The sequence below is a fragment of the Argopecten irradians genome, unplaced genomic scaffold, assembly GCF_041381155.1.
Source record: "Argopecten irradians isolate NY unplaced genomic scaffold, Ai_NY scaffold_0340, whole genome shotgun sequence".
NCBI classification, from domain to species: Eukaryota; Metazoa; Mollusca; class Bivalvia; order Pectinida; family Pectinidae; genus Argopecten; species Argopecten irradians.
The window spans coordinates 23,613-49,530 of NW_027187807.1; the positions used below are offsets into that span (position 1 = coordinate 23,613).

General features: G+C 37.1%; 3 protein-coding genes and 1 long non-coding RNA gene across 4 annotated transcripts; 2 read left to right on the forward strand and 2 right to left on the reverse strand.

Moving 5' to 3' along the window:
* Positions 1-9,236: 9,236 nt before the first annotated feature.
* Positions 9,237-10,006, reverse strand: LOC138312491 (uncharacterized). The gene is made up of 3 exons (XR_011206961.1): positions 9,965-10,006; positions 9,574-9,686; positions 9,237-9,402 (listed from the first exon to the last, which is right to left on the reverse strand). It is a non-coding gene; the product is annotated as an uncharacterized lncRNA (long non-coding RNA).
* Positions 10,007-11,136: 1,130 nt separating this feature from the next.
* LOC138312486 (uncharacterized) lies at positions 11,137-14,794 on the forward strand. Its single transcript, XM_069253343.1, has 4 exons — positions 11,137-11,701; positions 12,023-12,178; positions 12,763-12,886; positions 13,206-14,794. The coding sequence occupies exons 1-4, from the start codon at positions 11,154-11,156 to the stop codon at positions 14,040-14,042; spliced, it is 1,665 nt and encodes a 554-aa protein (XP_069109444.1). The 5' UTR covers positions 11,137-11,153; the 3' UTR covers positions 14,043-14,794.
* LOC138312487 (uncharacterized) lies at positions 14,662-18,371 on the reverse strand. Its single transcript, XM_069253344.1, has 4 exons — positions 17,373-18,371; positions 16,736-16,915; positions 16,445-16,551; positions 14,662-16,064 (listed from the first exon to the last, which is right to left on the reverse strand). Exons 1-4 carry the CDS (start codon positions 17,851-17,853, stop codon positions 15,303-15,305), a joined length of 1,530 nt encoding a protein of 509 aa, XP_069109445.1. The 5' UTR covers positions 17,854-18,371; the 3' UTR covers positions 14,662-15,302.
* A 3,843-nt stretch (positions 18,372-22,214) lies between these two features.
* LOC138312488 (short-chain collagen C4-like) lies at positions 22,215-25,840 on the forward strand. Its single transcript, XM_069253345.1, has 3 exons — positions 22,215-22,751; positions 25,187-25,266; positions 25,354-25,840. The coding sequence occupies exons 1-3, from the start codon at positions 22,537-22,539 to the stop codon at positions 25,827-25,829; spliced, it is 771 nt and encodes a 256-aa protein (XP_069109446.1). The 5' UTR covers positions 22,215-22,536; the 3' UTR covers positions 25,830-25,840.
* The last annotated feature ends 78 nt before the right edge of the window (positions 25,841-25,918 follow it).

The window sequence follows — 25,918 nt, forward strand, 5'->3', positions numbered from 1 at the left end:
AGAATGTTGTGTGAAAGGATATTATGATGATGAGAAATGTAAAGGACACATATACCAAGGAAGGTAAGCCATGTAAAAACTGAGCTGTTCTAGGCTTCTTCCAATTTAATGTTGTTTCATATTCTTATCTTCTGAAACAACATTTTGGCGGGTTTCGTTATACACAAATTTCAAGTATTCATACATGTATAATTGTCTTTTACTATACCTGATGTTCGTAGCTGGAGTCAAATTTGATGAAGTTGACTGTAATGGAACTCTTACACCAAACACATTGCATGAGTGTTCAGGCTTCTCCAAAAGTATTATAAGGACCTTGACAGTATGTACTAAAGTTCATTAATATTTTCTAAACTGTTTCCTGATTGTTTGGTAGGATTGTTAATATTTGGTGTGTAATTATCAATGCTCAGAAAATTTGAGATACATTTGTTATTTGCTATTATGTTTCAGATATACCATTATCGTTACTTTAAGCTTTGTGCTGGACCAGACTCTTTTTGGTCGCAACTGTGGAAAATAATATTTCACACTTTCATTTATACGTCTCGGTAAGTTCTATATACATAAACACTTACTCTGAAAAGGGGGGGGGGGGGGGTATCAATCTGCAGTCTATATGGATTATTTTGTGAACGACACTGGTGATGAGGCAAAAATAAAGTGTCTGTTTAGGGGTTAGCCTGAGTCTCGTTCCTTTATTTTTTGACTCGGACCATAATTTTTATTCTCACTGTTTCTACAAAAGAAAAAATTAAAAGTCAGTAATGTTTTATCTCAGACTCCATATTCCCAGCATTTGCTGTAGAGTGAATGACTAATTTATAAAAAAGAAAATCCTGTTACCTTGCCGACCCGAATTTTTTTTGCCATATTTTAACCCTAAACAGATGGTGCCGACGTTTCTAATTGGGGTTCGTCACTTATTAGTGAAATGATCTTGGTTAGTGACTAGTCTTTAGAAGCAATGAATTTGATAACGAGATTGATGGATCTACTATTTTGGTAGCGTATAAACACATTGCATATAAATTCGAGGCGATTAAAAATACAATATTCACATATATATGTTTTTATATACTGTGGTCTGCACTGACGCATCGGCCACCTGGTCTTAAAGATTGTGCGATATACAACAAACAATCTATATTAACCGACTATATCCTTATAGTCGTCAACCCACCCGTGGTCCATGGTCAGTGTCACTGACTACCGTCTTAGTCGTTCTACCACCCCTGTGGTTACTGGCGCTAGTCGCCGAGACTATCGCTAGCCCGATGACTCTCGACAACAGTGTTGTCGCTGCCATGACTACCTTGTAGTCAGGCTGACTACCTATGTAGTCGCTTAACCAACCTTGTGGTTATATATGGCCCTATAGTCACTGTCCTGTGACTCCCGACAACTACGTTGTCGCCGACTTACCTTGTAGTCGCTAACCAAACCTTGTGGTTATATAGTATAGTCGCACTGTCCTGTGACTCTCGACAACTACGTTGTCGCCCGCTACTACCTTGTAGTCGCTGACTACCTATGTGTAGTCGCTAACACTGCTGTGGTTGTTACTATACCGACAGGACGTATACTATGTATGCGTAGTCATTGACCCTATCACAGGTCACGAGCCGCTGCAAACACTCTATCAAGGGGAATACTGTTGATTTATAGCAGTATACCTGATATTCTCCGATCTCTCTCAGATTGAAGTGTTGGATGTTCAGGACATGACTTTATATTCGTCGCTGCAAGTGCGAGGGACTTTTGATACCCTCAGGATTTTGTCATTGAGTAAGGGTCTTTGCAAAGCGCTTTTACTTCGCTAGCGTCAAAACTTGACTAGCCAGCGTGTGTAATAAACCGAGACAAATAACAGGAAACCCGGACACTACCACATGTTGGTAACCTAATTTGTACAGCAGATGCCTGATCTCGGTATGAGTTTATTATTATATATTATTAATTGACCCACGCCTTCGCATGAGTTGGGAGCTTCCACGCTTCTAAACCATCAAAAAGTGAATTTACAAATAATCTTAGCATACATATTTACAAACAATGACTAGTTTGAAATATGAAGTTAATAGTTTCTGACAGAGGTCTGTAGTACAGTATAATCGAACTTAAAACTGTCTATAAACTCAGCCTTACACTAAAACAAGATATTGTCGGGAGTGTTTGGCAGGTGCTGTCCTTCGCCATATGACCATGTTGTGGTTCTATTCTTGCCGCTTAAAATGCCATCCTCACTCACTTGCTCAGACTTGTATTCGTTTGCTGGAACCAGCAGTTTGCATTCATAGGCCTCACTTGTTTTACTCTTGGCTTTTCCTTTTGGCTCTCAAAACGTTCTTCGAAAAAGTTCGGTTGACCGATTGGGCAAAATCTTTGATTTAACGCAGGTGTCTGTCTTACCTCATGATTTCTTGGTTTATTTGACCTTCTTACTGGCCATGGTATTGGTCTTTGCCCCCTTTGATTTCAACTCTATCCTATGTTGGATTACATCATTTGTTCTACTTCTAAACGTCGGCAGTAACATTTTATAAAGTACCCCTGGTTTATTGTTACTATAAAAGCAACTTCGTTATGCAGCGTTGTTCTATTTTTGCTCTTCTGTAAGATTGTAGTTTGGACTCATCCAATAGATTTGATTGAATCATTTCGTCAGCCCTTAGTCCGGACTGTCTTTTTAGGTGTTTGGGTAGTCGAATTTCCCATTACCTAACACTTATCGACAGTGCTGACTTGTGCAATCGTCGCCTCAGGGTAAAAACTGTGGACTTTCATTCTGGATACTTAGATTCTCAATCTCACAGGTACAGTATCTTATCATACTGATCAATGCCAAGTCTTGGGCGACTAATGCTCTTTTTTGAATTTTAGGAACAAAAGTATCTGGCTTTTTACTTGAAATTAGTTCTAACTGACGGCTTCGTCTTCCGGGTCAAAGCATACATTGTCTTCTGAAGTCCAACGACCTTGTTGGCTGGATACAGCCATTTTTGTCTCTTTAGGTAAATACTAGAAAGTCCAGGTTAGTACTTAAACCCACTTTATGCACCCTTATAGGTTGTTGGTACTTTCACACATGCGTCAAGAATGAGTAACACCTCTCTTGAAATATCAATGGAGCCATTTCGGTCCTGCATTGCGGTCTAGTCCCAGTATACCATCGGTAATTTTAATCTTGGCTACAATGCCTTCAAACACAAATATTCGTTACTTTGTGCTGTTCAGTCTGATGACAAGCAAAACTACCCTTGCCTTTGACCTTTAGCTTCTCACCAGTGGCTGTATAAGCAAAACCTCTTGATTGAACTAAATTTATTCAAGCGGGGTCTCGCTGAGTCTGGAACTTGATCAAAGACGCGCTCTATTTAATGGTGACTGTCGCCCCCGTATCAACCAAAAGATTTACTTTTGTTCCGTGCACATCGGCAGCTATATACATGCCGGACTCTTGCACTGCAGTTGAGGACCCTATGCCAGCTCTCGGCTTCTTCCGTCGCTGTCGACGGCGATGAGTGTTCAATTGCTGGGCACCAGTCTTTTTTTTTTGTTAGGCTGAGGACAGTTTCTCCGGAAGTGTCCCTCCTCTCACACAATTAAAAACAGCTTCTGTTTTTGACAAGTATTGGTTTTTGTGTTGTGGGCTTGTTCTTAGTTTTCATCTTTCCCAACATCTTTTTCTTAGGACTCTAACTTCTTCTGCATATCTTGCAACAGCTTAAGCATCTCTGACTGTTCAGATGGTTCAGCATTTACTAGTAGTGTTACGGAGATATGACTGGCCTTCTGTTGACTTCTTCTCGCAGCGGTTGTAGGCTTCTAAACTAACTCTACTGACAAACTGTATAGCCTCAAATCAAATTCTTAGGGGCCTAGCCTGCTTGATGCGTATGCGCATCTCTGAGTCTGCGAGTGCCTCTATGAACTGCATGCTTCAGCCAACGTTTCCTTAACATTCACTTGACACACGGTTACGGTATGTCAAGTTTACAAGCCGCCTGATGGCTTGCCCCAACTCTGGTAGAGTTTCGTTTAGCCTTTTGGCGTCTCTCCATTAACTGGACCCCTATACAACTCCGTCTGGTTAGGGGGAGCAAACCTTTCTTCTGAAGGCTCTTGACCAGTGCCCCATAATCCTCCTGCTCAGCAATATCGAGGTCACCTAATATGCCTGAGCTTGGCCTCGTAGCGACACCGCTTAGGTGGAGACCTTTCTCACTAGTGGACAGCGATTTGTATTCTCGAGCAAGCCTCAAAATGTGACCTAAAGTCAACCCAGGGAGTTGTGCCATCGTATGTTGATGCTTTCACATTAACAGTTTTCTTTTTCTGTTTCCTGGTCGTGTCACTGAATTCGCCATGCTCATCATCTGATTCATCAACATCATGACCAGTAGTTCTGTATGATTGTTTCTTGCGTGTCGTGACATGGTAAAACTCGTGACTACCTGATATGTGCCCTTTGGTTTGTTCTGATGTCGCCGGTTTTGTTCTTGCCAACAGATTGTAACTTGTCAGTTTTCATTTGCAACATCTGTTCTCTGAGATCGCTGATCTCTTTCTCAACCTTTTGGATACTTTCATTTTGTAACCCCAAACTCGTATCAAGGTTCAGTTTCACCACTTTTGGGGGCGAGTATCCTTCTCCCTTCCCCCCAACCCAGAGTCAGTATACTGAACTTTTGGGCCATATGGTATATTGGGTATATAGGGTTGTGAGAATGGGGAGAAAATCAAAATTCCGCTGACCGGAATTTATTGTCAAATCAAGGCCATGGTCAGACTCATCACCCAAAAGATCACGGATATGGCTTCCGCCATGATGATTGAGAACAACAAACAACCACACCGTTTAGTGATTTTATTACAAAAATTAATTTACAGTACTGTAATTTTTAAGAATTTCAAAGTGTAGTACAACTTGATTACATTTATATTACAAAAACGTTGTCAAATAACCAAGATCCATCACCGCTGCCACCAAAAAAACTGTGACGTTTCTAAATGGGTTCGTCACTTATGAGTTAGTGAATGATCTTTTGTTAGTGACTAGTCTACAGAAGCAAATAAGATATATACAGATATGATACTATTTGGTAGCGTTAAAACATTGCATAAATTCCGAGCGAATTAACATTTATAGACATTCTTTAACGATATATAAGTTATATATACAGTGGTCTGCCTGACCATTCGTGACACCTGGTCTTAATTAGTTTTGGGTATACAACAATAACAATCATTATATTCACTGACTATATCCTATAGTCGTCTTTTTCAGCACCCCGTGGTCCTCACTTTTATTGTCACTGACACTACGTGTTGTCGTTAACCACCCTGTGGTTACTGGCCTAGTCGCCGACTATCGCTAGCCGATGACTTCTCGACAACAGTGTTGTCGCTGACTATCCTTGTAGTCGCTGACTACCTATGTAGTCGCTAACCACCTTGTGGTTATATGCCTATAGTCCACTGTCCTGTGACTCCCGGACAACTACGTTGTCGCCGTCTTGTAGTCGCTAACTAACCTATGTAGTCTGCTAACCACCTTGTGGTTATATTGTATAGTTCACTGTCCTGTGACTCCGACAATACTACGTTGTCGCCGGACTACTTGTAGTCTCGCTGACCAGCCTATGAAGTCTCGCTAACCATCGCTGTGGTTGTTGTCTACCGACTATACTATGTACGCCGTAGTTCATTGACCTATAACTGAAGGTCAACGAGCCGCTGCCAAAACACTCTATTAAGGGGAAACAACTGTTTTAGCATTATACCTGATATTCTCCGATCCTTCTCAGCTGAGTGTTGATATCAGACTGACATTCGTCGGCAATGCGCTTTGGCTTTTTTACTCTGCGGGATTATTGTCAATCCGGGTCTAACGCAAACGCTTTACTCCCAAACTTTCTTTTGATAACAAAACTTGGACTATAATGTAATACTACACGTCCCCTAATCAGACAAACAGGAACTACCCGGACGTCCACACATGTTGTAAACATATATACCGAGATGAGTCCTATTACTTTTTATCGGTATGTTTTATTATTCATTTATTACACCAAAGGCTATTCAAGCATTGAAAATGTACCTTGTAATCTTTATTACCAATTTAATTCTTGAGTTACAGTTTCTGAAAATTCATCGTGACGGTCCCGATAATTGTGTATATCGAAGACAATTGAGTCTCACAAACTCAATTCAAGTGCATGATTCTGTCCCACTATTTCAAAACGTAAATGACAAAGTAGAATTTCCGAAATTCATTAAAAATATTTTAAAATTTCGTTTTTTTCAGTGACGATTATATCACTTAAACAATTTTTCGCATGGTCGTCGCAGTAATAAACCTGCCCATTTCTGTTCTTCTCGAATGTAAGTCTTTGATAACAGATTTCAGTGCTTAATTCGATATTTATGCAAAATTTTGGAGGTCGTAGGCGAAATTAACGTTTCAAATATCTTGGCAACATGTTCCATTTTCACGGCCCATTCAAATTTAAGTGTGTATGGTGATTGTAATGATTAAAATTGACATATTTTCTAAACAAAAATTCAGGGATACCATCATTAAATTAAGTTGGGTAGAAGGCAATTAAGATTATGTCTTAACTTTGTTCCAAAATCTGTTGTTAAAGCGATCTTTGGAAATTGAAAAGGTCTCGTATTTGATTTGTCATAAGAATATTTACCTTCGATTTGTTGATATAATGATATTTTATTGGGAACATGTCCAATTCAACGTTTATGCAATCGGTTGAAAAGGCATTTCAACTGAATTGGTAGAAATGTAGTCAAAACTACGCAAAAAACTTATTGAAGTTTGCAACTCTATTATCTGTATATCCTAATACCTTCTCAAGACATTCATCTACTGAACATCAGAAATAATTTCCTGTGGAAAATGAAGGTTTTTTCCTAATTAATTTGGATCCTAGTACGTGATTGCAAGTTTTTTGTCTTGAACCATCTTAGGTAAAGACAACTTGTTCGAATGTATTCATACACATTGTTTTTTTTTCGGTAAACCTGATCAGTCTAACCAAAGTTATTTACACATTTTACATGGCATATTTTATACTAAAAATCAGGTTTTGACTTTATCTTGCCCCTGAATGATTCAAACCTTAAAATTACATTCCAAATCGTCCCGAAAAGAGGACCGATTGTGATAAAAATTTCACAATATATGCTTATCACGCCAATACCTAATGGTAATTTAGGAATTATTCAGAATACGCTTACATTATTTTTTAAAGTTTCCTAAATTGATATTCACTGTTGAACATGCAAGCACATTGTATTGAAAAATTTGTTATTATTAGACACCTTTTAATCTCATTTTTCAATCAATATCTAATATGAGTCCATGATGCTTGACTTTTTTCCCGGAATTTACAGAAATGTTCCTGAAACATCCACTCCACAATCAGTTAATATGTTTTTTGTCATTTACATCTAAAATTTGTATTCTGCGAAGTTTATTTTAGACTTTTCTCCATAATTTGCAATTTTGAAAACAGAAATCCTGTAAAATACGCAACACGTTTTTTTTTTTTCAATCATGGGAAATTTTGAACCGGAGAGGAGAATAAGCTTTCATTTGTAATAATTATCATTTGAATTTACATCATACAAACTTGAATTCACTTGAACAACAAAGGCCCGAACCTGGCGTTGAGTTTTACATTATATCATTGTTTTCCCAAATGAAAAGGTTGGTCAACAGTTTTGCTTAAATGGAATGCATTTATTTGACCCAAATACTTGGTGTGATCTGGAATGACAAGTTATTAACTTCAAAATTTTGCTCCCCTACATCATGGTGATAAAGTATGGTTCCAGACATTTTGCATATCTAAAAAAATTGATGCAGTACGTAAATTAAACACGTTAATTTTTCACCCTACTCACTGGTCGTTATTTTTTGCCAGAAGTATGAACATTTTCACAAAACCGTCAGGTAATTTTATTTTAGAGAACGGCAAAATGTTGACATATTCAGGTCCATTACATGTTTACTAGATTTACGCAGGATTAATCGTTATTGCAATGTACATTCTATCGAATCAATCTGAGGTCCAATACCATGATCTTCGTTAAATTTATTCTTGTTTTTTGTGTCATAGGTTTCGAGGGGAAAATCTTTTTAGATCAACCTTTAAAAATTTTATTCCTAATGTTAATGGGCGTTTTTATCTAGGCAAGTTATGAAAAAATGTTGATTTTTGACATTCACAAACGACAAAAGTTGGCAATTACTTGCACAAAAGAAAGACATACGAAATTTTGTGATGTCTCATATTTTGGAAAATTCTGTGTGATTCATTGTATAAAACTAATCGTTAAAAATGTTTTCTAATACGATTAGTTTTTAATTTCTTAAACATTTATTTAAACTCACGGATGTTTATTTTGGAAATGCGGATCTACCTTTACATGTAAAACATTCTTTGTAGATACAATTCGAGAAAAAAATCATGAATGGGTTTTGACTTTCAAAATGACTAATCATAAAATGTGTTATATATAGAGGTTACACAACGAGCAGCTATTGGATATTGAATTTTATTTCACTCGAGTGAATTATTTTTTAAAAGTTACAAAAGACACGAGCTTTAGCGAGTGTCTTTTGTAACTTTTAAAAAATAATTCACGAGAGGGAAATTAATTCAGTATCCAATAGTTGCGAGTGGTGTGACCTGTTTCTACCACAATGTTTTTCGTGACAATAGGCCCACGGTTTTTTTTACTAGAGTTCCGTATGCAAATTAGGCGTAGTGATATAACCTGTATGATACAGAAACTAATTAATATGCAAAACATTCAATTTCGTAATTATTTTTTATTACTTTAATAATTGATAGTACACAAATATTTCTATAAAATAATGATAATTAAATGTATTTGATATCCGAAACCCAGTCATTTCGTTGTCTTTAAATCATATTGACCGGGGGACTATATGCGCGCAAATTTAACAGTTGTGTGGCCTCGGCATGTGACGTAATTTTCCCGCGCGGAATGTTCAACCCACTCAAGTCCGTGTCACTGTCGGAGTAAAGCACCCTTGGCCTTTGGCGTTTCCTACAAGTACACACGGACTTGTTTTTTGATGTTTATTGTGAAAGATCCACCATTAATGGGTCCCCGAAAACAATGACGGGAGCGTGTTTTGGTAATGGTGGTCTGTTTGATACGTTTTGAAGTTGAAACATCACCGTTTGATGACACTAGTGATGATGGCCGGGGGCCGGATGATGGATTGTTTGCTGGCTGACCGATCTGCTCTGAGTGCGCGTTCGACAATGTTCTTGAGATCGTCCTATGTTGGTTTGAGTTTATTGTCGAATAATTGTTAATACTCTGGATGTTCTTGTGTCCGGAAATCTGAAAGGATAAAAAAAAATGCAAAAATATGCAAGTGATTCGTAAAAAAGTTACAGTAGCCCTACTGTACCGAAATATTTGTGATGGGATGTATTTTCTTAAATAAAGGTAAGTCTGCATTAAAAACACACATTTTGTTATTATTTAACGTACAAGAATATTTATTAATACCTGCATAATCTGATTGGGAGGCAACCCGTTATCATTCAACTTCTGTACAAGATACTTTCTTGCGCTATGGTTCGTGAGGCGCTTTCCATTTCCCCCTGTTTTGCTCGTCAAGCCTAAAACATTTTATTGCAAATATTGAAAAATCCTGTATCACGGGTCATAATTCAGTAATCATTTAGTATTAAAGTGCAAATAACCAGGACAATCGACCTTGACCTGTTGTGTGAAATTTTTGAAATGCAACATGACATCGTGTACTGTTTCAGTACACACTGTAATACATTGTATAGCCTGTGTACAATCTGAAAGGGGCGGGGCTTAGTTTTTGTTATTTTGTTGACAGCAGCTGTTTATTATAATGGAAGTTTAGGATGAATTCATAAAATAGTACCTGCATTTTCTGCCATTGTAGTCATGAATCTTCCCAGTTTATATTACGCCGACAGGCTGGCACTTAAACCACTGCTAGATTTGTCCATATTTGTATTAGTGGCGATATAATAGGGGGCATCATCATGGCAGTATGTTGGCGGACGGCGAGATTGGTAGACCTTATAAGTGGCGACAGGGCAGCGTGATGGGGTTTTAGGGGTAGCCCAGGCGCGCGGGGGGACGGCCCTTACATTCTTAGGATTTGATCCAGGCCTTGTTTTAGTTCACGAAATTCAATGTACTCATTATTCTCTGAATCTTTACATAGCTTAATATCCCCCCAACACATATCCCTGTGTTCAGTAACACCTCGCATGCCAAAATGCACAGTATTTAGAAACCAAACTGTTCTTAACAAACTGTCAGGGTTGTGTGAACCAAGTTGACCTACGTCATACAATTTATCTATGTCTTTGTCTGAAACAGCATCAGCCCTCTTTTCTAAATTGCCCTTTCCCTCTCGTTTTAGCTTTTTTTTGTTCAGATTTGATAACCTCCATTACCTTAGAAAACTCTACACTTGTTGTTAGTTGTTTGCCGTAATCTTTCGATTTCAAATACCGATCAATGCTACATGCCATGTTTCTAATGGTTAGCAGGTTCATATTCCTTTCCATGATTGTTTCTAACATTCATAAAAAAGATACAAAGTAACTTGTTCAGCTGAACTGGCGGAATTGATTCTAATGGCCTGTTTTCCTTGAGAACACTCTGAAAAAAATCTCGTACTTTTTTCATATCTAAATCAGTTTTTTTCTTAGTGTTTTTGTTGACCTCTGAAGCAATGAATCTGTCAACATCAAAATCTTCTAATGAATCTTTGTCTGACAAATATAGATCATGGGGCTTATCAACTGGGGGTGTTAATGTACTCTGAATGGGTTCCGATATCGTGACAGATCTAACGTTAGTTTGTGATATATATTGTAACGTCGCGACCGGGCATGACGGTATGACGTCGAACCGATACCGGGCTTCAGTTGCTATTTTGCCTGAATCAAACTGAATTTCAAATCGGTCGAAACCATAATAGACCATTTTCAGGTACATTTGGTCCGCATCCGGATCCGTGCTTAGAAATTCGCTTAGTCACGTGATACCCGACATCATTTGGTCCGCATCATCATCATTGTTTACATAGAAACAACATGGCGAATGCGGAAGTATCTACGAAGAAAGTACCAGAATTACAGCGGTTTCTAAAGATTAGAGGTATAACGACAACAAATTTGAAGAAAACACATTTGATAGATCTGTGCCAAGCTGTAGAAGCTATAAACTTGCCCATAGACCCTGATTGTGCGACATGTAGCGGCGACAAATCGTGTACACCTGCAACGTACGGGATACCAGATCCATTTGTTTTAGACAATTATACGTCGGATTTATCCTATATTCCAAACATCAGCTTATATGACGTGTTCAACTATCTTATAAATAAGATATCAACATATGATAAACGTAAACTGAAGGCATACAAGTCGTGTGACGAGTATAGACTGTATTTTGATGGCCATGTTCAAGACCTGCAGTTCAGCGAAGTCCGACCTTCCAGCGATGTTTGCGCATTTAGGGCTACAGTCAAGCCGACTCAGAAGGATGTGACTTATTTGTCGAAGTCAGCATACGACGTGTGGATTGTTTGTGGGAAGGATATTGGTGACATCAAGATGGCTTACTGTACTTGCATAGGAGGGTAAGAAATTGTATAATGTATATTTTTTGTAATAGAAATATCTATATAAAATTTAAATCAACAAGTAAGCTTATCCCTGAATTTGAAAAGTGTGAATTTATTGTGACAATGCAGTTAATATTTGGAGGTTTACTATATTCTTAAACTTATATTATATCATACTGACAATTCCTTAGCTTATGCTATTTCAGTTCCCCAAATAGGCATTGGAAGACCATTTATTGTAAATGTTCTTGTTTTATCCAAGTAATTTGTGTGCTTGTACCAGCAGTGTACAAACAATACATGAAATACAATGAAATAATTTTCTTCTGATAACAGAGCTGATGGTGCATGCAGACATATTGGGGCTACACTATATGAAATTGAGGCATTTGAAGTAAAGTCGGTGACAGATGGTGACAACATTTGGGTGAAACGTCCACGACAACATGACTGTCCAGTCCCAATAAAGCAACTGAAGGTTATGAAAGCAAGGTACATTGACTATCGCTTGATAAGTATCACAAGTTAACTGAATGTGCAATTATAATTTTACAAGTTTTATGTACAGTGGAACTCGGTTAATACAAACTTGAAGGGACCGAGATACAACTTCGAGTTATCCGAGTGTTCGAATTAAACGAGTTCTCAATTAAGTCTACAGACGATCTCTATACATGGTTTTAGATCTACTTGCAAAATTATAACAATAAAACCGAAATAATGTACTACATTTGCTGATGTATGTAAATTGTTTTAGCTTCATGTTAGTTAAATGAATTTTTTTTTTATGTTTTTTTTTTTTTTTTGGGGGGGGGAGCAAAAGTATATAAAATTTGTTCTGTAAGCTAATTATAGTACAGTGTAACTTACAAAAGGAAATAAAATCACTGTGAATCTAAAGAGCTTTTATAGCTTAATTGTTTATCAGGTGATTTATAACTTGTTCCATTTTTATATATTACCATTATTCACTTAGTACCAAAATTATTTAAGCCATTCAGAGGAATTCAGCTCAGTTGATAAATATAATTTAATATTTAATAGACTCACTTGATAATACCATATTTTATTGGCAGGTATACTAGTACAGCCGACGACTATCAGCAGTCCAGTGCTCAACACTTTGACCCTCGTTGTTTGGACCATAGACAGAGTTACACAGAGACAGATATCAGTGACATTGCTCAAAGCCTTAGAGAGGTACAAAATAACACAAAATACTTATATTAAAACTGTTTAATTTTTGTTTAATCTTTTAGTGTCATCTGTCCATGATTTAATTGTTCTATCTTTACTAATACACTGCATTCTAAGTTTAACATTAGTTTATGATATTCTAGTTTGTCTAGTATTATAGAGGATTCTAATGCAAATAAATTAGATTCATACTAAACTACTGAGTGAGAAAACAGCTACAGTTTGTCCAGGCATATGTAATTTGCTAGATATGAATATGCAGTAAATACCACTGTAGTCTTATTTTTATAGATACCTATATCTAGTTTAGTTTCATTTTCAGATTTCCCCAGATATGCAGGTTTTGGAACTTCTAGATGTCAACACACCTAACACTGATGTTCATATGGAGGAACAATGCCACGAATGTCCATCTTTGTTTGTATCAGATATACTGAGGAATGCCAATACCGAGGAGGAGTTTGTGGAACTGCTCTCATTGACTGAGGAAAACATATCTCATGTTGAAACATGCACATTAACACAATCAGAGAACAAAAACTGGAAAGAACTCCGAAAGGGCAGAATAACTGCATCCAACTTTTCTAAAGTGTGCAAGGCTGTGGATAATGACAAGTGCCCCCCTTCCTTGATGAAGACACTCTTAGGAGACTACGAGGAATGCTCAGCTCCCCCTCTGCTATGGGGTAAGAAGAAGGAGAACACAGCTATCCAGCTATATATGAGAGTTTGTCGTAAAACTCACATACATGCTCGTTTATCCAGGAAGGGCTTACGGTTACATTCAACCATGCCATATATTGGTTGTTCTGTTGATGGGTTCATTCAGTGCAAATGTCATGGCAGTAAACTCATTGAAGTGAAGTGCCCTTTCACCAGAAGGGAAGATAATCCAAAGGATGTATGTTTACAGAATGGCTGTACTTACAATGAAAATGGTGAACTTATAGTTACAGAAGATTCTGAATATTATCATCAGATCCAAGGCCAAATGGGAATTTATAACTTGCAATGTTCTGACCTTATCTTGTATACTAAAAAGGGAATTTGTGTGGCTCATGCCAGTTTTGACAAGGAATTTTATCATAGAATGCTCAGCAAACTCGATCAATTCTTCAGAAATCATGTTGTCAAATCATTGTTTGAATCTAAACAGTAATTACATGCATCTACTTGGACTGGCCACCAGTCTCTAAGAATATTGAAAAACATCACTAAAATTTGGTTTGATTATTTTTGTCTCTATACTACACATCCGATTCTAGATTTCAAACCAGGGGAGATAATCTAGTGAAGAACTCTGCTGAGAAAGTCTTATCAATAAACTTAGGGTCTTGTGGCCAGTCTAGCATCTACTGAACTGTTCTATGATACAGGAGTTAACTGTTAAAGGATATTGATCAGTATTCATTGAACAATCTATATAAATGTCATGGTGCTATATCATTTACTATAATTATTAAATTAATTAACTTTCATAAATGATAACACAAACATTCAGGTATATCCTCATTCAATAGTTTTTTATTTGAGAATGTTCACAAGTAGGTACAATGTGCAGGCTGTGGCCTTGGTTTGTTGTTACATTGTAGAATGATGAATGTCTTATCATTAGATCTGAGTCATCTGACAAAAAACTGTCACATTATCAATTAAATACATCAAGTCAAATACTTTGCTAATATTGTTACAGTTTCAAAAAAATTGCAGTTTTGGCTTTTGAGTAATGATCTAAAGCCATTGACACTTGAAATGATATGATCTTATTATGTACCATATTCTTTTATTTTTTTTATATGTATTGTAGTATGTTAAACTTGTTATGAACTTGATCTGTTGAAAATATTTGATTGTTACACTCATTGCACCTCTATGAGTGAATAAAACAATCTTGAAAATCTTCAAAACTTGGTACACTTTGTTGTATTTTATTTGACCTCTTAGAAAACCAACTGTCTTTTGCGGCTACTAAATTTTGTGATTTCTATTTCAAAACAAGTTCACAAAGATTAACAATCATGGATTTGAAAAAAATTAATTAATATTCTATCAATATAAAAGATGTAGATGTTAATTTGTGGATATAAAACTTGTGAACTTAAATTGCATAAGAAAGAAAATTGGTTTACAGTATACCACTTGGCATTTCTGTTCATATTCTCATACAAGTTGAAAAAATTTCCACAACAAATACTCTGTCATAAAACTTCATTTATCACGTAACTGGCCCGTTAGCCATATTTAAATAAAAGTAATGTGATAAATAGAATCTTACAATCCTGATTTCAGACTAGGTAATATGAAATTTATCAAACTCGTAAATAATTTGATATGCCACTCACCTAAAGGCTCGTGGCATATCAAATTATTGAACTAATTTGATAAATTTCATATTACATAGCCAATCATGTATGATCCTCTATTTAACTAATTGTTTATCAAGATTGCACAACATTGCACACACTTTAACTATTTGAGTGTACAAAGGTTTCATACTAAGTGCAATAACACCCTGCAAAATTGCAAAGTTTTTCAATCGGCCAATGGCTCTCTCAACATGGATGCGAGCTCGTGCAATGCGTCTGGTTTTAGTTGTGGCATTACTGCACATTTGTTTTCCCATTGAGAAAGGTGGAATATTTAAAGTTGCACCTTTTAATGCCAATTCTCCACGAATTAAAAAACCACGATCTGCCATGATGTCGTCGCCAAACTCAATATTGTTTAAAAACCCAGAGTCTTGTACAATTCTCTTATCCGAGATACTGCCAGTAAATAAGTCAGATATAAAGATAAAGGAACCCTTAGGACTTACACCCACAAGACACTTAAAAGTGTTGTGATGCTTATAGTTGGAGTAAGTTATTCTTTGAGCAGATGGGAGACTTGGCCTTTGTACAAAAAATTCAGTGCAGTCTATTATACATCTGGTCTTTTTGAAATACTTAAAGCATTTGGGCATGTTCTCTCTGACTTGTTCCCTTGTTGGCCACCTTATCAAGAAACTCAAATCAACGTACATTAAGCTAAGCCATGTGGTAAATATGCGGCAAACGGAACTCTCTGAAATACCAAACATGTTTCCGAGAGACTTAGTATCAAATCCTCTTCTGAGTCGCAAAAGGGTAAGGGTAAATTCCTCCTGAAGTAAAAGTGTCCGTTTTGGTCCTCTCTTTGGAGTCTGAAAATTAAGGTCAAATTATTGTAATGACTATATTGTAAAACGGGTAACTGGTATCTGTGGATCATGACTACTGTATTTCATTTATTATTGTAACTGCAGTGCACATTATTTTATGTAATTATAATCACTGTTTTTGGCAGGATTCGAACTCCGGGCCTCTGGGTTACTAGTCTGATGGTCAACTGAACCATATAAAGAGACGTTCTCTCTAGCCGGGCGATATATTGTGGCTAGTATTGACAGGGTTACATTATGTACAATATATACTTTACACACACAGATAACTTCATCATCAAACTCTCACAAGCATCTAGTATAATTAGTGATCTATAAACATGTACTGTATAAATATACAGTGTAATGTAGACTGTAATTACCATTGAATCATGGGGCTCACTGGTATCAGCACTGTTCCAATACACCATCGAAGAAGCCTTTGACTTCAGAATATTAAAGAAGGTGATAAAGATTGCCAGTGTTATACCTGCAATAAACAAACTTTCTGTTAATTTTCATACACTGGGATATTTTAAAAAGAAGTGAAATAAATACATTACAAATGAGAGGGTGTTGATAACAAAAGAGAATTATGAAATATCATACTGGTAGGTATATGCAAAATTTAATTTATACAGAATGACCAACATATATATTTTACTAGTACTCACCTGTGTAAAACTTGCATGACCTGTCATCTTTGAATACATCATCCATTAGGAGCTTACGTTTCATGTTTCCTGTGTCATGGAAGTGTTTATCCTCATAGCAAGACATGTCTTCCAAGCTGATATTTGTCTGGGTTGAAACAGTGGCCATTTGCTTTTGTTTACAATATGCATGGTCATCATCTGTGAAATAATATACAGTGCTGTATATGATATCGAACGGACAATATGTGGAAAGAATATTTTATTTGTATATATATTTACATGTATATGTGTGTGTGTGTGTGTGTGTGTGTGTGTGTGTGTGTGTGTGTGTGTGTGTGTGTGTGTGTTGTAACAGTAATTTTAAAAGATCCAGTGAAGATTACATACAAATGTAATTTCAGAATACATGTTTCTGATTATCCATACTCATAGATCCAAATACATAATTTTACCTCTACCAGAAACATACAGTATACACTTTAAGGTTTCAGTGATACAATGGACATTGAACTTCTCAATCTGAAATAAAACCACAAGCCCAAGAGGCACATGTACATGATACAATATGTTTCTGCTAGTTACAGTCTATAACTCTAAACTGACTACAAATGTATATATATACAGAAGTGCAGTGTATAATACCAGGATATTGTACCTTCTTGTAGAATGTTGTCGTCTGACTCTGATATTAGGTCGATGGTCTCTGATTTCTGTGGCGCATCATCGTCTGCCGCAATGGTCACATAGTCGGCAGGTGCAGGAACCGGCTCGTTTAGAATGCTTTGCTCGTTTATAATTGTGCCCTTATCTGATTTACTAGTACATGTAGTATACAGTTCTCTTCTGACTGGAGGTTTCCTAGCACTAACAACTCTTCCACGCGCATCCGCACGCACAGGGTACGGATGGACATCTGTCGGGCGACCATCTACAAAATGTTTACTACAAACATATGCATGTTTGTTTACATTGGCAACAGTGAACGACTTTCTCCCACACGCTTGCACCCATATCTTTGTGTCATGTAACCTCGTTTTTGGCTTCGGGACAGGCCAAAATTCTACATCTTTCATATACTCTTTGTCCTTATACCGAGTGTCGCTGTTGCAAGTGCCCCAGGCACAACGTTTCACCATGTTTGTTTTGGAATTTCACCGCTTGTCAATGTCGGGTCTCACGTGACATAGTCGCTTACGCGCTTGAGAAATTGCTTATATCATTGAAAATATGAAAAACGACTATTGACACTGACTAAGGTTAACAACAATGTTATTCTTTAAGTATCTTGACAACAGCAAATTTTCAATGAGTTGGGCCAGACGGCACCCATACGGATGGAATGAAAGTATTCCCAGAAGCTCATAACAGTCCACTGATCATCAATTTCTAATCAGACATTATTTTGCTAACTGCATGTGGACGTTAGACATAATTTTTCAAAAGAGTTGTGTCATGCTGTATACCTCTAATAATGTCGGAGTAGGAATTAATGATGACTGGGCTAAAACTTATGGAATGACTCTTTTTATATAAAGAGCAACTATGGCTGAACAAGCTGATGGGAGATTCAGTAAATGTAAAGATTGAGAAAGTAGTACTAGTACTTTTTCCAAGTGAGAAACTGAATGAATAAATGAATGAGAAATTAGTGAGAGACTAATGTCCATTGTAATCTTTACTATTATATATGTGGAAAAAGCATGTAAAAAATAAAATAATATTGAGAAACTTTTTTTCACAATTCTTCTAACCTAAAAGTAAAGATTTTGCACAGAACAATGAATGGAATGCAATACAAGCTTGGTAACCTTCCTAGAACATTACAATCATTGGTTGTCTAAACCCTATGTAAGACGTACTTCACCGGACAAAAGGAACCTCAACACGACATATTTATCATGCTCGTGGTCTTAGCAGTAGGCAAGAGCACAAAGAAGACAATACAACAATCGTATGCCTGTTGATGTAGCAACAAACATAAAACGTCTTGCTAGCTCCAAACACCTTTTACTGTGTGTAGCTTGCAATGCAGACGCTTGAAATACGAGACGAGATTTACGTGCATTATCAATGGCCGCGTGTAACGAAGTAGGCTACACATAGACTAACAATATACGCCTGACAGCCCAATGCTCTACAAGTCTTAGGCAGACGACAGAAGTTAAAATCACTCCTACATGAATGTGAACTTGTATAGTTATACTCAAAGATTTACCAATAGTATCGATTGTTCAACTCCACGCCAGATATACTCTAAACACAACGATTCGGACTAGGTCTACGCCGAAGTGGCTAGGCCTATAGACGTCTATATGCGAAGGGCAAACAAAGAGAAAGGAGCCATCTTTGCTGGCAAGAGAGAGCTCGCACGGTTGCCCATGATACAAACATGTCGATGATGTGGAAACGAGAGGCATGTATTAGACAAAATAAACAAATAGGAATTAAACTGAATGGTTTATCTTTAAGATGACATAAAAATAATTGTGATTCTGGTTCGGAAACTCGGAGAAATACACATACAAATGAACAGGAAGGCAACCGCACACTTACCTCGACCGACTCCGCTTGCTCCGTGTCATGACGAGGCCGCTTAGGTCATCCGCATATTGATTAGATTCGCAAACAGGACGGGTGCCCAAAAACGTCGTGACTGTATGCCAACACTTCTATAATTAGCTGTAAGATGACACAAGCAATAAACTATACCTTAAATAATCAATAAATAGACACAACACAATTTATTTTAAGAAAAAAAAAAACATTTTCTTTGTTAGATTGGCCGAAACGTGCACCTGCTAGGCTTACATGTAATTACGCACATGACTTGATTCTATACTGATCTAATTAAAATAAGCTCTTATGTTTTATAAAATCATTACTAAACAAAACATTCTATTACCAAATAATTCTTTATACTTAAAAATTATTTAGTAATGTTCAGTTTTGACCAAAGTTCTGACTTCACCAAAATGAATATTTATACAAATGTACATGTTCATGGATACAATACACATGTAAGAAACGTATCATAAAATCTGTTCTCTTTTGTAGGAAAACATATCTGTATATGAAATTTAATAAATTTATATCAAGTCGAAATACTTTATACTTTCTGTATGAGTATGATTACGAATGGCTGAAATCTGTTAGATGAATTAATAGTCAGGCAATGTTTGACCACAGGCATTTTCAGCCTAAAACAATAATCTGAAAGCATGTCTTGGTAATAATGAATATCACCACGACATCTATTATAGTATCTTTCTTAAAAACAAAACGCCTGCGTCCATGTTTTTTGTTTTATCTTCTGAAGTTTCAAGTTCAATGCAACATTGTAAGTTTTGTAATTCGAATAATTTTGGCGCCAAATCACATACGTGCACTTACCAAAAGTTCTTATTGATCGTTTATAAATATGACATATGATATATACAGTACAGTACATATCTCTAACACATTGAGATTTACTTATATTTCAATAGCAGAATATTGCATCATATTGACTTATATCATTTGTTTTATAATTACTATCATTATTTCTATACCACATTAGTACACCCGATACCGTTCATGTATACTACATGTATATGTCGTGTGTCAGTTGCATAATTCTGTCCACAAGACTGCAGGGTAAGAAATCCATTCTTATAATTACTTACACGCTTAACCACAGGCGTTTAGCTCTATAGACATTCAACTCTCTTTGTATATACAATTATTACATATATAGAGAGAAAATGTGTATAGAGCCAAACGCCTGTGCTTATACTAGTCTACGTGCATACGCGTGTCACACTTTGTTTGCCTATGCCAAAGACTGTAAGTCCTGTGTAAAAAAGCACGATGGTAAATAATTTGACGATCCATTCTCTTCCATATTGTCGTGCTAAACACCTATGACTGAATAGCGCCGCTGCAAAATAAATCATTTCGAATTCCATGATTTCCCCCGTGACATAAATACATACATATCACTACCATGCATGGAGCGATCAGGGGACTGCATTCACGTTCTGGTACCGCGATTTAGAAAGTGACATCTTGGATCGCTGCTGGCTACCTCACAATACACAACACCCGATCCACACCCTTGTTTCTAGCGAACAACTATATATTGTTTATTACAGTTTCACAAATCACATTTGAAAACACTATATATGTAAGATGTTCTTTGTTGAGCCTATGCCACAAAAAATTTTATATTCTTTCTTTAGTGCAATTTTGCATATTTCCACAAAATTCAAATTAGAGATGGCGTTTGTAAGCTAGAATTAACTTACAAACGCCCAATCCTAGTATGACAATAAAATATGTTTAAAACGAATACAGACGCACCTTGATAGCATTCGACTATATGCTTATAAAGTTACAGTAGTAAATATTACCCTATATACGAGAACATATCTAAAATTAAATTCCACATCCGTTGTTTAGCAGGTTTAAAACATTCATCCGTCAACTCATCCCGTTTGGTTTATGCTTCATCATTTGGAATGGTAATAGAGTATCCTCTTATATCAATTTATATCCGACGTTTGTACAATCAGAACGAAGTGCGTGCTTTGAGTAAATGTGGTATCTGCCACGATTTGTTTAACCAACAGTATACATACTGTTGGTTAGAAATTTCGTGCCAGGTTCCTGTGATACCTTCGGAAACTGTCGTTGTTCAAGAAATCGATAAAAGGTATGTTCAAAGCCATTTTTACAACTAAGATAAATGTAGTCTGATAACAATAATATTTTTAAACTATAAGGAAGAAACCTATCTTTCTATAAAGGGTTTTGAATTAAGAAAATTGCAAGCAAAACTGCGAATTAGCAACCAGTTTAAAAATCGAGGCGGGTAGGGTAAAAACGATTCCCCGTCCTCTGCGGTGATGAAACCCACTTCACTTTTTAAGTGTTCCGTTAACACAACAATGATTTTCTTTAAAAGACATTAAGATGTAATTAACAATCATCTAACAGATCTTGAAAATTTTATACGACTCTTGTCTTCTAATTATCTACAATTTCTTCGGGATTTAGGCCTGTTTAAGTCCTTTGAACTGAGGAAAGCTGGATTGAAAAAAATGTTTTAGTTGTTGTTTTAATCTACAGTGTGTAATATGTTTTGCTATCGATCCTTTTTGAATGGATGCCAACAATCAATAAAGTTGGATTGATTTGAATATATTCCGAAGATTGCCGGAAATTTCTCCGAGATGATGCGACTGTCACACTACAATGACCCAGGCCACATGGGTTATACAATGTGCTCCGTCAAAGTCCACACGTCGAACGCAATAGTAATACGTACAATAACCAACAAACCATCAGCACGATTACTGCAGGACTGAATGAAGTCATGCAGTATTTTGTACAATCTGTCTTGAAATTGTAATGTCCTTTTGGTGCCATCGATGTGAGCTGCTGTAAGTTACGGATTAGAAAAGGCCAAAAAATATGTCTGTTAAGGCTTACATTGGCAAATAATAAAAAAAAAAGGGTCGGTGGGACGGGAGGATTTTTTTCGTGTATTTCACTCTAAAATAATGACCGGAACCGAAGTCTGAGATCGAAATCCCGACAATTGATTTTTTTTGTAGAAAAGTGGAAAAAAATTAGGTCGGGAGTAAAAAAAATTAGGGTCTAAACAGACATATTATTTCGTTTTGGCATAAGGAAGGAAAGGATGGACAGAACCTCGATTTCGTTTTTGCCCTTATCAAATTGTCATATCTCCCTGACACGGCCTATCTATGAGACAGGCCCTATACTGTTATAGACCAAACCTATTCTGATAGCATTCCCTCGTATTTCACCACACCAGGATGTGCCGTTATATATTTACAGTTTTCTTGTCCATCGTGTCTCTCCTCTGTTTGACGTCCGCCAACGACAAACGTATTTTGATGAGCGATCCTACTTATGTGGCACAGGAGCTGAACCACCTTCAGTCTGAATTACAGCAACTTCAGGCAAAAGTGTCAACCCAAGAGCAAACTATAGCGAGCCAACAATCGGTCATTACTACACTGACCAGTCAAGGAAAGTATAGGACACATTATTCCGTTGATTTCATTTAAGTGTTTACATTTTGAAAATGCCCACAAAATGTCTGAATTCGTTTGAAGTTTCCTTTCATTGGTTCGGTTCAAGGTTTATCGCTATGCTTGTTATTTTATTCACATATTCACAACATTTTAAATGCCCATAGAAACGCCGCTTTTTAGAACACACTTAACTACTTTAAATATCTTTTAGAAGTTATATAATTGTTTTAATTGTTTGGTCTTAAATGACTTGCTGGCGATGGGATGTTAGTAAACGTAAATGGTTCAAACAGATTTTCAGAGTAAACCGTTGAAATTGCAACAGTTTGGAAAAACAACAAGAGGCCCATGGGCCTTAACGGTCATCTGACTATTAGCACAATACAACATAGTCGTTAAAAGATTTTAGTCTATTTGACCCATGTGACCTTGAATAAAGGTCAAGGTCATTCATTTGAACAAACTTGGTAGCCCTTCATCCCAGCATGCTACAGGCCCAATATCAGTACCCTGGGACTTCCGATTCTTGAGAAGTCGTTTAAAGATTTTAGCCTTTTTGACCCCTGTGACCTTGAATGAAAGTCAAGGTCATTCATTTGAACAAACTTGGTCGCCCTTCATCCCAGCATGTTACAGGTCAAATATCAGTTCTCTGGGCCTTTCGGTTATTGAGAAGAAGTCGTTTGAATGAAAAGTTTACGGACGGCGGATGGCGCATGACTACGGACGGTGCATGATGACAAAAAAAAATGCCAATAAATAAATTGTTCCGTCGAGCGGTCCAAAGAACTGTTAAAATCGACTGTTACTAATAAAATGTGCTGTTGGACCAGGGTGACGTCACGCCTACAATTCGTGACGTCAATGCATTGTTTTGAGTCATCGTCTGGGATTTCGGTTAACAGATGATTTGTTAGACCCTCACACAAACTGTTGCCCTCGGGCAACAGTTTGTTTTCGGGGCCAACAAATCATCTGTTGCCCTCAACCCAAGTCAACAACTGTATACTATTAACCGGTCAATGGTTTGACTGTTTGCATGCGTTTTAAATTGTTGTCATAAACACCGGACCAAATAACGATATTCTTTCAACGAAATCTTTCTCGCCAAATGTTGTGATAAGGGTAAGATTGCGGTTCAGGTAACAAAACAGTTGTTTCATGCATCCCTCGGTGTTGGGACCAACCCTATAAACTGTTTCCCTCGGCCTCTGGGAAACAGTTCATCAGGTTGGTCCCAACACCTCGGGAAAAGAGTTTTGACTACTAACTGAAAAGACATGAAACATATATTGATATCTCTCTATTTCCCCACTTTTTTACATACAATATGTAGCTCAGGTAAACGAATACAGGTAAGCACAGGTTAAATTAATATAGAACTGACTATAATTGGGTTCCATTGTTCTCTCTGTACCAACACTTTCCTTTGTTCTCTAAAAAGTGGGCAAATGGAGAACACACCTTGGGAACAACTTAAAAAACAAGAGCTGTTGGAGAACAGCAAAGTTGATGTTCAAGTATTTATTAGTTAAAAATATCAAGCAGTGCCCTCAGTCAAAAAACCCCTAAAGGGCCCCAAATTGGTTGTATTATCACGTTCAGCATCCATACACATTAGGAAAATAAAATCATAAACATTTATGATGACTTAAGCTTAAACAATAGACAAAATAGAAACTTGCTCAAAAACTTTAACATGGAAATATGACAAATTAACAGACTCAAAAAAAACCTAAAGGACCCCAAATTGGTTGTATTATCACGTTCAGCACCCGTACACATTAGGAAAATAAAATCATAAACATTTATGATGACTTAAGCTTAAACAATTGACGAAACAGAAACTTGCTCAAAAACTTTAACGTGAAATGGGACGCCATCGCTGACGCCGGGGTGACAACATTAGCTCCCCCTATTCTTCGAATAGGCGAGCTAATAATAACACTAGTTCAGGACCGTATCAGGATCATTTCAGGCACGTTTCAGCCAAATTGCACAGTTACAATTTGAAAAGAATTTCAAAATGGCGACTATCTTGGATTTCAAATCAATCTGAAAAATAATATTTGGTCATGTCAGGATAATATTAGACAAATTTTAGCCAAATCGCACTGGTAGAACTTAAGGAGTTCGAAAATGTGGTTTCAAGACGACGGCTGTTGAGGCCATCTTGAATATGAATCGATACGAAAAATAACATCATCGGTCGGGACCATTTCAGACAGTGAATATCCTTCTCTCCCAACAAGAGGCCCAGTCAACACTTATGTAAAATCTTATCTCCTTCCTCCAAACATGTTTCTGACCAAATTTGGTGTAACTCCATCAATTAATACTCGATTTATGATTGAAATAGGTTCTGCTTTGCGGGACTTTTTTTCCTAAAAACGCGCACATGTCCAATCTACTGACATTTTTATTTTCTAGGTGGGAAAGGCGTCGTATATATCCGATGGGGAAGGATGGACTGTCCAGAAGGCAACGACAATCAGTTGGTCTACTCTGGTAGGTTAAATATAACAACACAACAACATAAAGCAGAAACAACAGTGGTGGAATAACCTTATCTGACAAATGCCTCTTGTTGTCTAGGTTACGCCGGAGGATCCTGGTATGACGCCAGTGGTGCTGCCGCTAATGCCTTGTGTATGCCCCCGGACCCAAGTTGGGGACCCCATATGAACGCAACTCTCACCTACCCGTCTTACTTATATGGGGCGGAGTACGATGAAAAGGCCGTATTCGGTATGACAGATTACAACGAAGATGTTCCTTGTGCTGTGTGTAGGAACTCGGCACATTCAATCATCAACATGGTACCCGGTCGGACCACATGCTACCCAGGCTGGACAGAGGCATATGGGGGACTTCTCACATCCGGGTACCCTAAAAGTCATTCAGCCAATGAGTTTCTATGTATGGATGGCAATCCCCAGGCTATTGTTGGAGGAGGCAACACTAATGATAATGGTCGTCTATTCTACGCTGTGTTGGCACAATGTGGATCGTTGCCATGTCCACCTTACGTGAACAATAAAGTACTGTCATGCGTTGTTTGCATGATATAACTTTTCACACATATCCATTTTTGTTGTTCTGTTAGAAGGTAGGAAAACTTATTCCCATGGTATCTGCACTTCTTTCCTTACAGTCTAAC